The following is an 18,588-nucleotide window of genomic DNA, read 5'->3' as shown; positions in this document are numbered from 1 at the left end:
CAATGAAAGATTTTGTACTATAGGGAATTTACCTGAAAAAGCAGGCAGAAAAGACCGGGAGATTCATCACCAACAGTCAGTTTCTAAGTGTAGACAAGCCTTTGGGAGCATTCATACTTGGTAAAAAGTAGACAAAAGCTTTGAATCTTGAGTCACAGTTTACAGAGCAAGGATTTTACCCTAGGCAGGTTTGTCTATGATGATTTCGATCCTCTTTGGCACCCAAGTACAAGTTAATATTCAGAAAAATAGAAAGTATTTTTATCTATATTGTATCATTGAAGTACTTCCATTTCTTTCCAGTGTATCTTTTCTTCACACACACCCATCCCCCACCCCAGAAAAAGAGGGAGAAAGACCAATACTATGCAACCAAATTTATTTTTGTCTTATTTTAACCACGTCTCTCCCTTTTTTTTTTTACCTTCTAATTTTGTTTGTATGCCTCTCACATAGTTTTAGCAATATTTCATTGCCTTTTAAATTCTCTTGACCTATTTTAATACCAACTTTCTATACTTTTGCAATGAACCAAGAGTAATACAATCTTACCTTTCTCCCAGTCTGCTTTCAAGCTGCGGAATGAGGTTTTTGAGATGTTTACTACAGAGACCAAAGGTGTGCCTCTCTAAAAACACCAAGGAATGTACAAAACATGAAAAAACAAGAATATTTTCTTAAGTTGCTTGTGTTTCCTTGTCTCCATGCCATATGATCTAGCAGTTGGTACGCTAACTAGGAATTTTTCATTCCCTAACTTGCGTAAGTACTCAGGCTGCCTCTTTTATTACTGCTTTGCCCTCTCTAAAGTTAAAAATGCATGCATATGTGTGCACACACGCAGACACACACACGTAAACACACATTTACATAAACGCAAAAGAGATTTGGGAAGAGTTACAGAGTTCCTTGACTTGGAGCCTTTCCATTTTCCAAGCATATTACTTTATACTTTCTTTACTTTTTATTAAAACTTGTTTTCTGGCTTTACTGAGATATCATTGACAAATAAAAACCACATATGAAGTGTACAATGGGATGTTTTGATGTATGCATACATTGGAGTGATTATCCCAATCAAGGTAATTAACATATCCGTACCTCACAGTCACATGATATGTGTATGTCTGTGTGTGGTGAGAACACTTTAGATCTACTCGTAGCAAATTTCAAGTATTCACAACTTTGTAAATTTGAAGAATACTTCTGAGTCTGTTCAGAGCTCGCTTTTTCAAGTAATTTCAGTTGATAATTAGGTTTTCACTTAATGGCGAAGTATTTTCAAATAACTGAATTTCCTACAGGAGGAATTTGGAAGGAGAAGCCAAAGCTATAGGGAACAGTCAGGGCTAGCTTATCAAGTACTGTGCTAAAAATCCCTACTGTCCTCTTGTTACTCAGATTTTAAAGGCTTCTATAAAACTACTGTGCCTTATTCAAACCCCAAGTGACAAGGATATCTACAACTAAAATGTGGAAACTTTGAGTCATAATTTAGCATAGGTTTTCATCCCATCTCTCGGCTGCTTGGGGAGAGTGTCAAGATATTTTCCCTTTAGAATAACTTTGCAAGTATGTCACACACACATGCAGGGACACACACACGCAGTTGAAATTATTTGAGAATACTTGGAAACTAGAAGATATTTCTAGATAACATTTATATTTGTCACGTTTATAAAATCTAGGAAACAAGATTTCAGATTTTTTTTTTTTTTTCTGTCTCCGGTAACACACGTATTGTATTTTGAGGGCCGTCAGGATAAACCAGTAATGAGAGACAGAAATAAGAGCTGTTGCCGGCACTAAATCATCTCAGGCTTTCGCAGATACGTCACAAGTGTATCCGTCTGCGTGGATGCCACGTATTGACGGAATTCACATTTGCAAAATATTGACAGTTTTTCTCCAGGGACCCTGGTCGTTGAATTTTTTCCCCTTTGTTCTTCTGCATGTTAGGAAATGCTTACAGATCTAGGATTTGAAGCATCCTCCTATCTTCTGAATTACCTTCAGGTAGGCTTCTATCAGGTCATATATGCACAAGGCAATGTCCTCAATTGCCTTTTGACCTAGACGTCTTAATTCCAGAGAAGCTAAGAGGTGAGACTTGGGTGATTCCCAGCTGATCCTTTGTATATTTATTTCCTTGGGTCCACTAACAAGGGTGAGTGTATGTAACTCATGAGTCTCAGAAGGAAATGACCATCATGTCTGGGGCAGAAAATTGACAGAAGCAGGGGGATTCAGTGGCCTGACCCCAGTGACAATGGCTGACGTCACAGGTTGTTGATTGCTGCTGATGTTTTCTCATGTTTACACGTTAGACTTGCTCGTGCTAAAAGATGCTGACTCCTCCCTTACAGATAGTCAGGAACCCCTCCCAAAGACGAGGACCTCATAAAGCTCCTTAAAAAAAAGCTTAAAATTTTATTTGAAAAATGTAAAAGTCAGAGACCACTGAAATTCATTGTCTCCCTTCTTTTAGATTTTAGCTTCTAGAAGTATATGGCTTTTTGGTGAGAGAGACTTAGGCTTGAGGGGTGAGGTGGATGCCAGAGAGAAACTATCTTGCACTCCCATGAAAATGAGGTTTCTCAATCCCCATCCCAGTTCTCTAACAGAGGGCATCCAGCCTTCTTTCCTCCAAGTTCAGTGAGCTCTGTAATTCACTTGCCGTGATGGCCTCTGGCTCTCTGTGGTACATACAGCACCAGACGGAGTAGTTTTCAATGCAACTGAAAAAGTTTGATAACATTATTTGTGTTTCTTTAAATATGGATGATATTTAAACACATACATGTGAACAAAATTGTAGCAAGGCCCTGATAAAAATTCAGTTTGTAACATTTTGTCCTTCATATGCTTGGATGGCATACACTTAATGGTATAGTTTTATGTTGTTCTGCATCCATTTATTGAGTGCTTTCTCTATGTCCAGCACTCATAACTAGGTCAGTAAGGTTGGTATTATCGCATTTCACAGGAAGGAAAACTGTTGCTGAGAGAGATTGAACAGCCCCGTTAAGACCACCCAGCAAATCTAGGATTTGAACTCAGGCAGGTCTGTCTTCGCTTTGGTGACTATCAGTTTAACTGAATTCAGGTCATAGGTTCTTTGAAGGGCTGCCATCATCTGAGTTTGATTTTTGTGCTAAGAATTGGTTATTACCAATGAAATACAAATGGACCATATGTGTTGATTGTTCAGCAAATTATTTTATCTGGGAATTGGTGATGATAAAGGTAGTTTGGTGGTACGATGCTAGGCCTTTCGCATACACAGTCTTTTTTAGTGCCTAAGAACCTTCTGAGAAGCATAAATCCTCATATTTCAAATGACATTTTGGGATTTGGGGAGTACATTTTCCTCCCGGAACACAGCTATTAAATGGTTGTGGGATTTTACTTTAGATAAGGCAAACCCTGTAACTTCTCTCCACTCAGGATAGTTTGTGGCTGCCTCTGCAGCTGTGAACCCAGACTCTCTGTGAGGACAGGGCCGTCCCTGGATGAGAAGTGGCTCACAAGGTCTCGGAGTCAGAATCAAGCTTCGTTTCTCATATGGGTGAGCTGTGTCCATTACTCAGACTTTTTGCCTACATCTGACTTTGGGGCATCAGTTCCTAGCTACAGGCCTTCTAGATCTTGTCCTTTTGTTCTGTAGGCTTATAACTTGAATTTCTCCTTTCTGCCCTAGCCTGCTATCTGGACCGAATCCCTGTGTGGCTGAACCCCTGCCTCCTTGCCCCTATCTCTCTGTCCTTAATCTTGGGCCATTCTGATGGACAGTATCTGTCCACTTATCCATAATTCACCAGGCCCATCATTGATTTACAGGCACTGTTGTTCCAAATGGTAACAACAGCACAGAGAACGAAACCAAGCCCCTGTTCTCATGCAGCTAATATCAGAGTAGAACTTGTCTTGCCATTTCCCCTCTCCTTTCTCCCCTTCATCCTCACCCCCAAATCTGGTCCTCAACCAAGAACTTTTATACTGGAACCAGAGGAGGACTTGCTGGGAAATACTTATCAAAATATAAGCCTTTACTGATAGTGTGGAGCCTGCTTGGGATTCTGTCTCTTCTTCTCGACGACCTTGCCCTACTCATGTTCTTTCTCTCTCTCTCTCTCTCTCAAAATAAATAAACTAAAAAATTTAAGCTTTTATGATAAAAATGACATCTTTATGGTTTAACAGCTCTCAGGGATCACATAGGGAATGTTGGGTATGGAACAAGGGGGAATCTGAATTGTAGTAAACCCATGTAGGAAGACTATTAAGATGCTAAAGCATGCAGGGATTAGATTAAGTCAGGTAGGGGAATACTAACATGCGCTACTCTAAAGCTCTTAGATTTTTGAGTTGCTTTCCTGACAACGAGATGATGGACTCCATGACCTATGTGGAAGCATCTAAGTTAATGGTAAGTTGACCCAAGCTTCTCTGAAAATGGAAAGGCCAGACATGCCACACCATCTACATTACATCCTCTCCTCCATTTGTACCTCTGCTCTGTGCTGGTGGGCCAGTGAGTCCTGACTCCTGTGGACTGTATCACCCAGGCTCTCTTGGATGCCACCTCCAAATGGGATGTGGCCACTGGGGGCCCCCACAGGAGATCAGAGCACAGAAGGGAAGGAAGGTCAGGGTGGTGGTTCTTCCCACCTCTGTCCTACTTCCTCCCACAGTTGTGGCCATGACTGCACCCCTCCATGACTACAGCTCCTCCCTGGGAGCCTCTCATTCTCATCCCCAGCTCCCGGTGGGATCCAGCCCTCACTGTTACCTCCTCTTGCTTGAAAGCCCAAGGGTGGTTAAGATCTCCCTCTTTGCTGGTTATGTCACCGTTTTCTGGTTAATTTCCTCCAAGCTACCTGCCCTTCTGTAAGTAATCCCTTCATTAAACACTTGCAGAACTCTAGCTGAGTGTGCCTCTCCTTTTTTGCCAGAGTAATCAATCAAGCTAATACAGCGTATTGCGGTATACTTGGGATGAAAAGATAATGACTTTATATTTCAAGATACTTCAGCCTATTCCTATTTCTTCTTCTCGGTTGTTCATTAGGTTGACTTGCTGAAGTTGGCCTCGGGATAAAATTCCTAGGCTTGCCCTGATATTAGGATCCTTAGAAAACTTGTTGTACATAATAATAATTACTAGAGGCAATGAAATTTAATAAATACCGTTCTTCTCTAGCAGCCACAGCTTTCCATCCAGACATGTTTACCGGGTTCCTGTGGGAGTTTGGTCATATTCACTAACAACTTTGTGTTTGCTTTTATGCCTATGGAAAAGCAGACTGTACCTGGATTTTGTGAGTTTGGGGATGATGAATCCTATTAGTTCTCTTTAGGCTTTCGGTTGAGTTTTAATCTCAGTATGTGTGGGATTGGGGGGAAAAAAAAAAGGAACCAGTTATCATTATTTACTCTTTGTGCCAGAGTAGCCCGTGCAAAGATGTAATTGTCAGGTCAGTGCTTCGTGGTCCAGGAAGTCTAAACCACTGCTCTCCTTGACACACATCTGCTTACTTAATCTTTTTCTTAGTGTATTCTCTTCATCAGACTTTTACTTTTTCTCCATGAGAAAAAAGAATCATGAGATACATTGTCAGCAAATTCTGTGAAGGTTGTTTTCAGACAAAATTGTTTCTGGCTGGGGAGATTTGTTTTCTGATAAGTATTTTATTTCTGCCATACCCACATTTACGGTACAAGAATAGATGTGGGCATTGGTGGTTTGGTTTTCAAAGCTGTGTGTGAATTTCCGTAGCACAAGATGAAGAGATACCTAACTGCTAAATCATGTGCGTCTTTGCTATTTAGGAGAGCTAATACTTTGGGCTTTTGTGAGAAAGCTGAAGTCAAAACAGTGAATTTTGTGGAATCTTAATATCGGATAAGACACCAAGGTCATCTTGTCTGGACCCACTCTAACTGAAGAACCATCTTCCCTTGTTGCATAATATTGTTGACAGGCTCTGCTCTAGCTTAAGGGAAAGCTCATTCCGTATCTGTTGTCAGTACTTCCTTAAATTGAAACACAATCAGCCTCTTTTATCTGGCCACCCATTAATGGAAGGTCACCTTTCCAGAACATCATGAGTAATCCTATGGCTTGCTCTCCCACAGGAAGGGTAGCTCAGAGAATGGAAATTACCTACCAGGATTTCATTCTCCTGAGCTTTCCTTTCTTAGACATTCCAGCTACATGAACTATACCTCCCAGGGCATGTTTCTCAGAACTCTTTGTAGCTCCTTGGCATAGGGCCCTGTGTACCCTAGTCAGCAAAATCCTGTGCCCACAGGCTTATCACAGCCCAGTTTGGGGGTAGTTTGGGGGTGGGTTGGTTGGTTTTTGAGGTAAAATTCACATTTTAAAGAGTACAATTCAGTATCTGCCCAGCGCTTGAGCCTATCAGGCCCAGTCAGCTAATGCACTAGAAGTCCCACCAGCCTTAACCTGCCTGTCTCTGTGTACCCAAGTTGGGTGGGCACAGGTGCCCACAGTCTCACCGACTCCTCTGATCCCTGCCATGTTTAACTCTGTTCCTGCCAGCACTCCATTTTTCCTTTGCTGGTTCTTGAGCTTTGCCTTGGCCTGAGCTGGTTTAGCTGTGGTCCTGATACAATGCTCAGCCCTTCCCAACCCCCTTCTCTTTTAATTCTGACCCTTGATGGCTTTTCCAAACCACACAGACCATCTAGGACTGAAAACTGGCTACCCTAGTAATTTTGAGCCTCACCAAAACTCAGACACACCTATTGTGTGACCCACCAAGCAGTTTGGCCTGCTTTGGCTACCAGCATGAGGGTAAACCACGTCCCCTCCAACAGTTAGGTTAGAGTTCCAGTGCATTAGCTGCCTGGGCCTGATAGGCTCAAGGTTAGACCAAGAAGGCCATGCGATGAAGGAGCCCTAACAAGCTCTTGGCTCTGCATGCTGTCTTAATCCATGCAGGCTGTTATGACAGGACACAACACACCGAGTGGCTTATAAACAATGGAGATTTTTTTTGTCACAGTTCTGGAGGCTAGAAGTTCAAGATCGAGGCTTTGGCAAATTCACAGTGTAATGAGAGGTTGCTTTCTGGTTCATAGCCATCATTTCATTGTGTCCTCAGGTGGTGGGAGAGGCAAAGGAACTTTCTGGGGGCTCTTTTAGAAGGGCACCAATTCCATTCATGAGGGCTCCACCCTCATGACCTAATCACCTCCCAAAGGTCCCACCTCTAGATACCTTCCCACTGGAGATTAGGTTTCAACATAGGAATTTTGGGAGGGGGGCACATTCAGTCCATAGCAAATGCCTTCCTATAAATAAGTTAAGATCTTTAAGTACTATTTTCATAAACTTGAGGGGCAGCAGCATTACAATTTGTGCTGCTTGTATGACTTCTTGAATGCCATGGCATCAAGCCTGGTGATTCTTTGTTTTCTCCATCTGAAAGTTTATCTGATGCTGCCTGCTTCAGACAGGTTTGATGATGGAACACTGGGCCATGAGAAGTTGCTGAAGATCTCGATCAGGGCCGAGCAGGAGGAGATAAGAGAGTACAAAATATACATCTTGCCCAGTTCATAATTTAGCCCACAATTTGATCTGTTCATGCCCACCCCCTTTTTATGTGCCCTAGACCCAAGGACAATACCATTTAGTGAATGCCTTCCTAGTGCTGTGTTAGTTACATGGTCTCTTATATGTTAGTTGCATGGAAGCTTATTTTGGTAGATAGAATAAATAATTATAACATTCAAGTTCGAAACACAACTAGCTCCTGTGATGAGCACTGTAAAATAGGAATGTGACTAAGTGGAGAGGGAGGGAAACCTCACAGTAAGAATCACCTCTGCGCCTTGCAACATAGAATTTTGCCTTTTAAAATGTTTTTAAAATTATTTTGAGAGAGAGAGCACATGCGTGCATGTGCGTGAGCGGGGGAGGGGCAGAGAGGTGGGGGGGGGGGCAGAGGATCTGAAGCAGGCTCTGGACTCACAGGCTGATAGCAGCAAGCCCGATGTGGGGCTCAAACTCACAAACCTTGAGCTCATGACCTGAGCAGGGATTCTGCCTTTTAAAGGCAATTCACTGGCTCTGCTCTGTTGCTGGTTCATTAATTTGCATATTCAGCAAACCTTTATCAAGTGATTCTCACATGCTCTGAGCTGTGTGTTAGAAAGAGAAATAGAAGTCACAGTCCCTGCCCTCAAGATGTCATCACTTAGTGGAGAACACAGGACAGATGATTAGAGGTCAGTGTGATGGGCATCATGACAGGGTTCTTTGGGCACCTCATCTGGATGGAGGGTGTTAGTGGCAGGGCTTGCAAAGAAGGCTTACTAGGTGAGGTGAGAAATAGATGTTCCATCATATGGAATGGTTTGCACTCTATGGGGTTCATAGACTTGAAGGAGACTGAGAACTCTGGACTCAGACTGGAAAAGTGTGCCTACACATAAAAATTTTACATGCTTTCAGAGGGTTCTCTGAGACCCTAAAGCCCATCCATGAACCCCCCCAATTAAGCACTCTTGTAAGAGGTTATGCTCATAGAGCAGCAGGGACATGACACCAGGGATAACACCAGTGGATGCTTTATGTAAGTATTTGGGAGAACGCCATTTTCCATTATCTGTGATAATGGAAAAATCAAGTATAGTTGTGACAATTGCAGCAGGCCTGAGAAATCCCTTAGTAATCACTTTTTCTTGCTAGGGCTGGTGATAAGTGAAAACATAAATACAATCAGAAACTTAGTTCAGAATAATATGTTAAGACCTGCTACACTGTGAGCATCAATTCTTTACCTTACTTATTTTTTAAAAATCAATACTTTTATTATTTACCAGGTATTTTCATCTTAAAAATAAATGTCTTTCATAGGAATAAATGAAAGAAAAGGTTTGATTTAGAAGTGCAGAAGCTGATCATGATCAAGGAAGGTAATCTAAAGTAAGTCAAAGGTACTGGTTCTATAATTCTTTCAGAATTCATAGGCAAGATAGCAGTGTCGCCAGAAAAAGGAAATAAATCAGAGCTATTTGTCCAAAGAGTGGAACAAAGGTGAGGAGCAGGGAAAACTTGGAAAGCCCTCCTCTGTGTTCATGATCCTGATGGGCTCTATTCAGTGGTCCTATAATTCTGTGATCAATAAGCCTTCCCTGTAATCATTTATCTGCCCTGAACCCCCCCCCCCCACACACACCGTTTCCCCACCTCCCTGTTCTTCCCAAACTGCATCCCATAGGCACAGCTGTGAAGAATCCATCTGGCTCAGTTTTTGGAGTTTGTTCTTCCCATCATCAATTCAGAAGAGTAGGGAAAGAACTCTTTTCTGCTCATCTGGAGGCTCAAGTGCGTTTTGGGAAGAGGTGGACATTTTCACTGACCATGTACAAACCAGGGATGACTACCACAAGCAAAGGCATGAAGGAGCCTGGTGCCCTCTGGGAATCCACCCTCTGCCGCTCTTCCCCTCCCATATCTTGTGGCACCTTCGGAAGCCCCTTCTCTCCTAAGGCCTGTGCCACTCGCGCAGGTCATCTTTCCTTCACTGCACACGCTCTCCCACTTTCCTCAGTAGCTTTATTACCTGTCTCCTACCTTACCATGTCATGAGCCCTGTTCCCTGCAGTCTCTTCCCACTTTCAGGAACGCTCCGGTGTATGACTCTCTCATGACCCTGACAAGGACATGTTTGTTTCTGGTTTTTTGTCCTTGAATCCGGTAACCACCATCTCCACACCACTTCAGATCAGTGGCAAGGCAGCATCTTCTAACACTTGTCTGTGTCCTCTAGCCAGAGACCACCAGGGACACACCTGTAGGCGGACAAGCTGGGTTTGTTGCTTGTTGCCGAGGCGGAGACCTCACACCAGGGGGAGCTGTGGGGTAGCTCAGTGTGAAGGGAGGGTTAGGGGTTAGGAGAAAGGACTCCTACTAGGACTTGGGTTTGTGTCCAGTGATTTGGGGGAGGGTTTAAAGAAGCAGGGCTTCACAGTCAGGAAATGGGGTAACTCTCTAACTGGATATCTTATGTCTTATCTACAGAGAAGGCAGACTAGAGCAAAACTAAAGTGGTAATTGGAAAAGAAACAGCAGTTGCTCGTTATCTGGGCTTTTTTTTTTTTTTCCCCCAGCTTGGCCAACATTCATGCTTTGTCTGCGCTCAGATGTGTGTACCCTGTGGCCTTGTGTTTGTTCCATCACAGTCACAGAGTGGCCTTGTCTGATGTCAATTTTCTGCATAGTCACTGATGCTCACAGGAGAACCCCAAGTTGAACTGTGAGTGCCAGGCCAGTTCCCGAATATTGGGGGCTGCTTTTCTCTCTCTCAGTCTTTACCACTCTGAACTGCTGCACTTTACATATTTGCCTCCTTGATCAAAACTGCCACCTGCTTCCTCACCCACCACCTCCCTGCTCCCTTAGCTCTCTGGGGACTTATCCTCAGCCCCTCCATGTTTTCTCAGTTCATCAGCTCTTTTCCCTGGCCAGACAGATACTGTGTGGTGATGAACTGCATTCATGGTATGCTGACCAGCACCCCGAATCCCTTCTCTTGTCACCTCCTGTTGTTTTGTTGGCCAGCACATTCTTCAGGTGTGCCCCATCATTGGCTGTTCCCCTCTGTTTTTGAGTACTTCAGCAGAAAGGCACATAACCATAAACATGTGCTTCTACCCGTAATGGTCTACAAAGCTGCCTGACAACCCTCTTTTTCATAACTTGTTTTCCCCCTGTTGTCTGTCCTGCTGTCTGCCATGTTTTCACCAAGTTTAGCCTGAACCCCCTCCTTCCAGAAGACAATCTCAGTTCCCACTCTGCTAAGAAGATGGATGTCATCTCGTATGCTCTACTTTGACTTCCTTCTTTTCCCTACTTTATTTTTTTCTAAGTCTCCATCCATGCTTCTTCCCTTGAACTTCTCTGAGGGGAAGAAATGCCAATCCTCTTATAGCCTAACCCCACCACTGTGTTCCCGATCTTGTCCCCTCTTTCCTGTATCCCCCTCCTTGCTTCCTTCCCCAGCCACACAGCCTCTGCAATATGACCCCTTCCCTTTATAATTCAGTTCCCAGGAAGTGTTCTTTCGTGTGTGTGTGTGTGTGTGTGTGTGTGTGTGTGTGTGTGTACGTATGTGTACCTCCTCCCTGTTCACTCACACCTTAACACTTTCTTCTCACCCCTGGACCAAACTGATCTTGTCATCTCTTTTTCTTAGACATATCTTTGTAAAGTTTACAACAACAGACCACCTTTTTTCTTGAGTCTCTTGAGACCATGCCCTACAGATTCTCGGGCTCATCTTGGTTTTACTTCTTCATAATCTCTATAACTAGCTTTCCTCAAGACTCTGACCCTCTACCCCTACGTTCTGTGTTTTTTTCTTCCCCTAGCCCCATCTTTATAGTTCCCTTTTTTCCTTTTCTCCCTTCACAATCTCATCCACTCCCAAAACTTGAATAAATCACAAATTTGTCTCTGCCCTTGACCTCTACCAGAAGCCTGGTTCATTATTTCTAAGTATCTACCTGCTAAGTATCTATAGTATGATGTATTATCAGTTCTGAAACATCACTTATCTGAAACTAAATTCACCAGTCGCACCAAAACCCATTTCTCTCTGCATTTTTGTCCCATTTCATGGCATTCCCATTCCCTGTCACCCAGAGTCATCTTTGACTATCACACCCCATGTATTCTATCTTTGTGTGGACTCTTGTATTTGGCCTCATCTTAGGGTGCTTACAAAGTTACAGTTACGTTGTTAGGGAGCCTGTTAACTTGTTAGTTAAGAGGAAGGGACTTGGCTTACTCATCTCTGCCTGCCACTCGGCATCCAGCCCACTGCCTTGTCCATAGGAGACCCTCTATTTGTTGAATGACTGACTATAAATTAACCATTTTAATCCTTTACATACACTTGACCAACTATTTGTCATTGATCAATTTTCCATCATTAGACCTTCCAAATACTTTTATCCTTGACCAAGCAAGCACCAGAAGGAAGTTTCATCCTCAGAACCTCAATCATGGTACTTCTGCTCTTTTTCAGGAAGAGCAATTAGGTAAGAGTGCATGGGTCACGAGGCATTAATAGTCTCTTCTTTTTTGAAAGCCAGATATAATACATAGGATTTTTATGTTTTCATGGCAATTTTAGATAACTTACATCTCCCTTTATACATCGATTTTTCTGCTTTTTCCTTTATTTTTTAACAGGTTTTCAAAATGGAAACTATCACTATGACATAAGATGCTCTTGATAGTACATCAATATGATTCAGCTATTTCCCTGCCCAGCAGAGTGTGGCTGCTCTGTGCACAGCCCTGTAATACATATTAGTTACACAGACATTAGAGAAGCCCTTCCCATCCATATGTATGTGCAGGACCCATGGAAGTTAATAATGCCATATATCACGTGCATGTAGAATGTAAAATGTACTTCAGAATGACAGCAGGCTCATATAAAATGAATATTGGCTTACGATGAGAGGAAAACCAGGGAAAGATTTTTGTCCTTTCAGATCTACTGTTGAGTGAATTATTTGTTTCCTTGTCTCGGTATCTCAGACCCATATTGTGCCTTTTTTTTTTCTCTTTTTGGTCAATATATGCCCCTCTCTCCAGCCACCTTATTTCACTTCAACTACATGGATAACAAAAGAACCCCTTTGGAGAAATGAAAGATAGCAATTACACATTGGTATTCATGTTACAGGAGTCACACTGCCGTCCTCAGGGAGTTTAACAATGAATATCCAACATTAATTGCCACAGTAACTGAGCGTCTGACCTTGCTGAAATGTAATACACCAGTTTTACATAGTAAAATTATTTGCCGCTAAAAGATATTTTTAATTATCATAAAATGTTTACAGTGACCCGTATTTTTTTATTTTTGTCTCTACATTTTCTTGGGAATCAGGACATCAACAGTTGAAACCATAATTTTATCAATGATTTGGTTGACACTTAAGGCAAGATAAGTGCCTTCGTATCCTTATGAAAGGTGAATAAAATACATTGACATCCCTGTTAGATCTATGGCGCTGATTAATGAAGTATAGCGGACTTAGTACATTTTACCCATTGGGGAAAATTTTGTTTTTAATGTTTGCACCTAATTTTAGGTTCTGCCAGCGGCAGAAACATGGTAGGAACTCTGGGGCAAGTTTCCCTTTTGAAAGAGGTGACATCATTTTTAAGGTGAAGCCTACTTACTATCAACTTTTCTTGCTTGAATCTTTTGCTCAAATCCTCAGAAATACAGAAGCTAGGTTTTCTGACATGCATTTTACAGTTCTTTTTTTCCTGGACTACCTTCCCCTTGCTGGGTGTCACACACTGGGAGAATTTCACACTATGTACTCTGGAAGTGTTCATCCCTCAGGGTCGGGCTCTACACTGCTGGGTCAGCAGTGAGCCGGACTCCAACAGAGAGCCGCGTCAGCGGGCCATGCAGGCTCTGGGCTGTGGAAGCTGTGTGTGCAGAAATGAGTGATTGTTCAGCCTTCTCTCCTTTTTAAAAGGGACTGAGGTGAAGAAAGTCCGTGCACTCACCCATGACATGCGAATTTCAGCCTAGATGAGATTTTAACTAGAGATCCATTTTTGCTTGTATTCCGGCAAAACTGGTACATGATAAATTTGAAGACCATCTTATGTCCGGGGGGGAAAAAATGAACGAAACGATAGAATGGGCAGTTTTTTGCCCACCTTTTAAAGTAAGGCTGTGACGTAAATGAATATAGTATGTGTTCACTATAACTACTAAATAGGGCTTGCTCATTGTTTTAGTGTTTAAATGATTTATGACTTGCCAGTTTTAATATGGCGAATGTTTAATAAGCATTGACAAGACAAAAGAGAAGACACGTGCAATTAATATGTTGCGTTTTTCTGAAACTTTGAACTTTGGATTCCTTAATTCAAATCATTCAGGTAGTTTTAAAAGTGAACTCTCTGAATCCAAGCCCCACTTTATTTACTTTTTCCCTTTTCCTTTACAGTATCTATGTCTCCCAAATGCTTTATGTGTCCATAGAACTTGAACCTGGACACTCTACCATTAGAGGGAGATTCCTGAGCAGACTTCTCTTTTTTACAGAATCTTTAAAGAAATCATGGTGGAAAGCAACTTGAGAAAACCCAGCTTCAGTTTACTCCTGTTTTTTCTAGGGTGGGGGTGGGAGGTTGTTTTGTTCTGTTTGTGTTGGGTTGGGTTTTTTTGTTTGTTTTTTTGCCTGTGTAATTTTCTCTCCCTTTTTCCTCCCATCCATCGCTCCATCCCCAAACAAGCTGGATGAGGAAGTGGCCACGGTCCAGGTGAAGGAGCAGGAGAGGAACGTCCTGGTGCTGAAGAAGGTGCAGTGCTGTGGCCCAGCCCCCCTGGCCGGCGGCAGCGGCAGCGGCAGCGCCGAGAGTGATTGGAGGTGAGTTCGCACCGCGGCACGCGCTCCTGTTTCCTCGGCCCTGCCTGCCTCCCCTTCTCTCGCTCCATCTCACTCGCTCCCGCTGCCTCCCGTCCCTCCCTCCCTCTTTTCTCTCCGCCTCTCGAGCGTTCTGACTGCAGAGCTCTTGGCAGCCAGATGGACTCAGTTCCCAGCGAAAGGACAGAGATGGCAAGATCTTTTAGCTCTTAGGGGATGCCTTTGTTAGTAGTCGCTCACAATGGGCAGCTCCCGGCTGAGGGTCTTTGACCCTCATCTAGAGAGGAAGGAATCCGCAGCGCTCTCAGACCGAGAGCTGCCCTTGCCTACCTTCGATGTGCCTTATTTCAAATACATTGACGAGGAGGATGAGGACGATGAATGGAGCAGCCGCTCGCAGTCTTCCACCGAGGATGACTCCGTGGACTCTCTGCTCTCTGACAGATACGTGGTCGTGTCCGGGACCCCCGAGAAGATTTTGGAGCACCTTTTGAATGACTTGCACCTGGAAGAAGTCCAGGACAAAGAAACAGGTAAGGGGGGGGGGTGTCTCCAGCTTCCAGACTCACAGCTGCGGCTGCCCTTGTCAATATCCTTAGGGGCAAGGCTCCCACTGTAGCCTAAATCAGCATGGGCAGAAACAGCATATGCTTTGTGCGCCTCCCCCCTTGGCCTCGTGCTGTTTTGTTTCAATCCAGTAAATGGACACATGTAGATCCAAGCAGCTGCCTGGGAAGTCGCTGTACAAAGAAAACGGTAAGAAGGCAGATGTTCTTGTGTCTTTGGCAATTTTTACCGAATCTCACCTAAAGGCAGTTGGCAAGAGGCCAGCATCTTAATAGCCAGTGTTCCTTGGGAAGAAATACAAGCGACAAGCATTCACCTGGCCTGTGGGAAGTGCTGAGCTGAGGGGAGCAGCCTCCCTGCAGAAACGTCAACAATTAATGCAACTACTCAGCAACTATAAGCCTCGCAGCAACTTCTGCCTTTTTCCAGGTGATTTGCAAACTGCTCAGAGCAAGCCCTGCTGTGCAGAATATCATCCTCATAGCTTGGCAGACCAGAAACTATAATTCACTGAAGGCTTATTGATCAGACTTCTTGTCCTTTCTCTTTAATCTGGGAGCAAAATACCCATTTAGCTTTGTCACCCTTGCATTTTGGGAAACACTATCATTTGCATTTACAAAATAACCTAATCATGCTTCCTTTATCACCAAAGGGCAAGTACGTACTTCTTTTAACCAAAATTCTCTTAACAAATTTGTAATTTGTTCCAGCGTGGAACATCATTCCAATGAATAGGCCTCTGTCTATAACTTGATCTCCTGACTAAAATGCACTTTTTGCTGTTATCACAGCACTTGTGATACCCACAGTTTACAGTATACTGACTGCATCAATAAAAAGTGTTTGTAGGTTGAATTCCTGCAGGGTAACACCTTAGGTTTTTCCCTTGTAGGAAAGATTGTGAAATGACAGCGTAGGTGGGAGCAAGTTTCCTTAGGTCCCAGTAGTTTTGTTTTGTTTTGTTTTTTTCTTCTTTTGTCCGAACCTGATGTCTGGCTCTAAATTGCATTGTGAAGGACATTACAAGAAACAAAGTTGTGTGAAATGTGTAAGTGAGTTAAAAACAAGAAAAGGAAAATGACCTAATCTCCTATCCTACAGTAATGTTACACTTTGATCTCAGTATTCAAATAGACACTTTATTTTGCATATGTTTGGCAGGGGGTGGGGGGGATCACTAGTTGTCATTTATACACAGGCTGAAAGAAAAACATTCTCATGGCATTTGCTGGCATTTGTTTTTGCATGTCTGTTGATTGATATTTTGTGCATTTGAGCACTATTCCCATGTTCTATATATAGCAGATACAATCATCATGGAACTGGGCATAATTTTCCATGTACTGATTACCATACTGGTTTACACAGGTGGTTTGGACTAGGTTATAGGAAATAATCTGCAAAAGGATACCTTTCAATGTGGATACATATTTGGGGAGATTGAATGCTTGCTTCTTTTTAATAGTACCCACAGTTCTCTATAATGTGAGAATTTGTGTCTAGGTCATATTAGTAAGTGTAAAAATTATTTACAAATTTTTTTTAGTTTATTTATTTTTGAGAGAGTGAGACAGAGTGCAGGCAGGGGAGGGGCAGAGAGAGAGGGAGACACAGAATCCCAAGCAGGCTTCAGACTCTGAGCTGTCAGCACAGAGCCCGACGCGGGGCTTGAACCCACGGACCGCGAGATCGTGACCTGAGCCGAAGTGGGACGCTTAACTGACTGAGCCACCCAGGCTCCCCAATAAGTGTAAAAATTATTACAGCCAGTGTTAGTCCTAATTTGATTTCCTTTTTCTTTCTTTCTAATCCCCGTTGGGTTTTTGAGAAAGACGGCCTAGGTGGCAACTAACAAGTTCCCACTGTTTAACACTGGGAATGAGAAATCACTCTGATTACTAATGCTAGGAGTTGGCCACTGCTGGAAATGATGTTGTGCGTGGTGTCTAGTGACTGTTATACCAACACTGGGGTCAAATGTGTCACTTTAGCCGTGTGCTCAGCAAAGCAAAGCAAAGCAAAGAGGACCAGAGCTCAGTGGCTTGTCCTAAGCCAGGCAAGAAGACCCCTGTCAAGTTCAGCCTCTCCTCATTTTTACTCATTTCCTCAGAGTTTTCAGAGGATGCATGAGACTTCAGATTTTTGTAGTGACACTTGAAGAAAGCATAGTAGCAACTTTTCCTCCAATTCAAGGAGAACTTTATGAAAATGAAAAGTCAAACCTATGAGATTGATGGGTGTGTAATAGGGAGGCCTAAGTGAAGTCCCATGTGGTTCTTCAAAACTTCACATACAGCACTTGGAGAAAATACAACAGAAAAGCCAGCATGTGGTTTTTGTTGCTAAAATGAAAAAGAAATATCATATATATATATATATATATATATATATATATATATATATATAAATAAAATAAATTTCGTGGGCAAATTGAAGAATAGTGGTTGTTAGTTTGTTCTAGTTTGAATACTAGATGAATCTCATATTGAAAGTAACCGAGGCCTCTTGTTACCAACAGAGGTATTTAGTTATTTTGGCCAGGCTGGCAACCCTTATCATAAAAGGCCTATGTGTGCAAGAGCCTAATAGCATCGTATAAACATATGGAAGACAGATGGAGGAAAATGAGAAGGGGCTGCAATAAAAGTATACAGCAGCGTTTTTATGTTCTTGAGCACCCCTTTTAGAGAGAGGGAGCCATATGGGGCCAGCTGGGGCCATATGGTGGTCGTCCACATGGCCTCGATGGCAATGAGGAGGAAAGGGCATGTGGGAGGACGTAAGTGCTCCTGGAGACTGGGATGAGTCTGTTCTGGGTTCTTACATTCCTGTACCCACCAGAGGTTGGGCAAAATAATGGTGCAAGAGATGGAATTTCCCCTCCCTCTGCCACAAAAGTTACTTAGTTGTGAAAATGTAAGTGCAAGGCCCAATAAAAGACCTTCTGCACTCACAGAGGAGCAGTTGAAGTGATTACTAATTGATGTTAACGTGCAAGTGGAAAAACGTTGACTTAATTGAATGGAATAGGAAAGAGAATGGCAGAGCGGTTGACCTAATGTATTCCTGTTGTTACCTGAGTCCAGAATAGAAAACAATATATAGTGTTCTATCACCATATGAATGAAGTCAAACTGAGTTTTAAAAGCAAAAATAATGTCAGAGATGCTTTTTTAAAAGCAGCCTACTAATGATTTCCCTAAATGGTTAGTTCCACACAACGCATAGCATGTGTGTTTTCTCATAATCCCCTCTATGTGTGCCTTTCCTCCCTTATAGAACTAGGCATAAGGGCTCTTTGCACGATTAGCTGTAGAATGAAGAATGAATGAATGAATGATTCTTCATTGTTTCAGATGGAAAAACCGGCCACTGGATATCTATTTCTGAACATGGAAAGTGACAGAAGCAGCTTTCAAAGATTACCTTTTCTGTCAAGGTTCAGGTTCTGACTTAAACATTTGGAATGACAGGGAAAAATCAAGCAGCTCTGTCTTTCATCTTCCCAGAGGGTAGACATCACTGAGCATTCTCAGCCCAGGACAATGACAAAGCGGGCAAGGAGAAAGAAAA

At 42.8% G+C, this 18,588-nt stretch overlaps 1 protein-coding gene across 2 annotated transcripts in view; it reads left to right on the top strand.

Annotated features, from left to right (window-relative positions):
- The window catches only part of RAPGEF5 (Rap guanine nucleotide exchange factor 5), a 226,731-nt gene that overhangs the window by 138,165 nt on the left and 69,978 nt on the right, over positions 1–18,588 (top strand). For both annotated transcript variants that reach the window (XM_023250436.2, XM_023250437.2), the window contains 2 exons: positions 14,315–14,448; positions 14,890–14,978. In XM_023250436.2, coding sequence (XP_023106204.2) covers positions 14,315–14,448; positions 14,890–14,978 — 223 coding nt within the window. The remainder of the gene's footprint in view (positions 1–14,314; positions 14,449–14,889; positions 14,979–18,588) is intronic.

Source organism: Felis catus, chromosome A2, assembly GCF_018350175.1.
Source record: "Felis catus isolate Fca126 chromosome A2, F.catus_Fca126_mat1.0, whole genome shotgun sequence".
NCBI lineage: Eukaryota > Metazoa > Chordata > Mammalia > Carnivora > Felidae > Felis > Felis catus.
The sequence above is the reverse complement of the archived record's forward strand: the minus strand, read 5'-3'. Positions and strand labels throughout refer to the sequence as shown.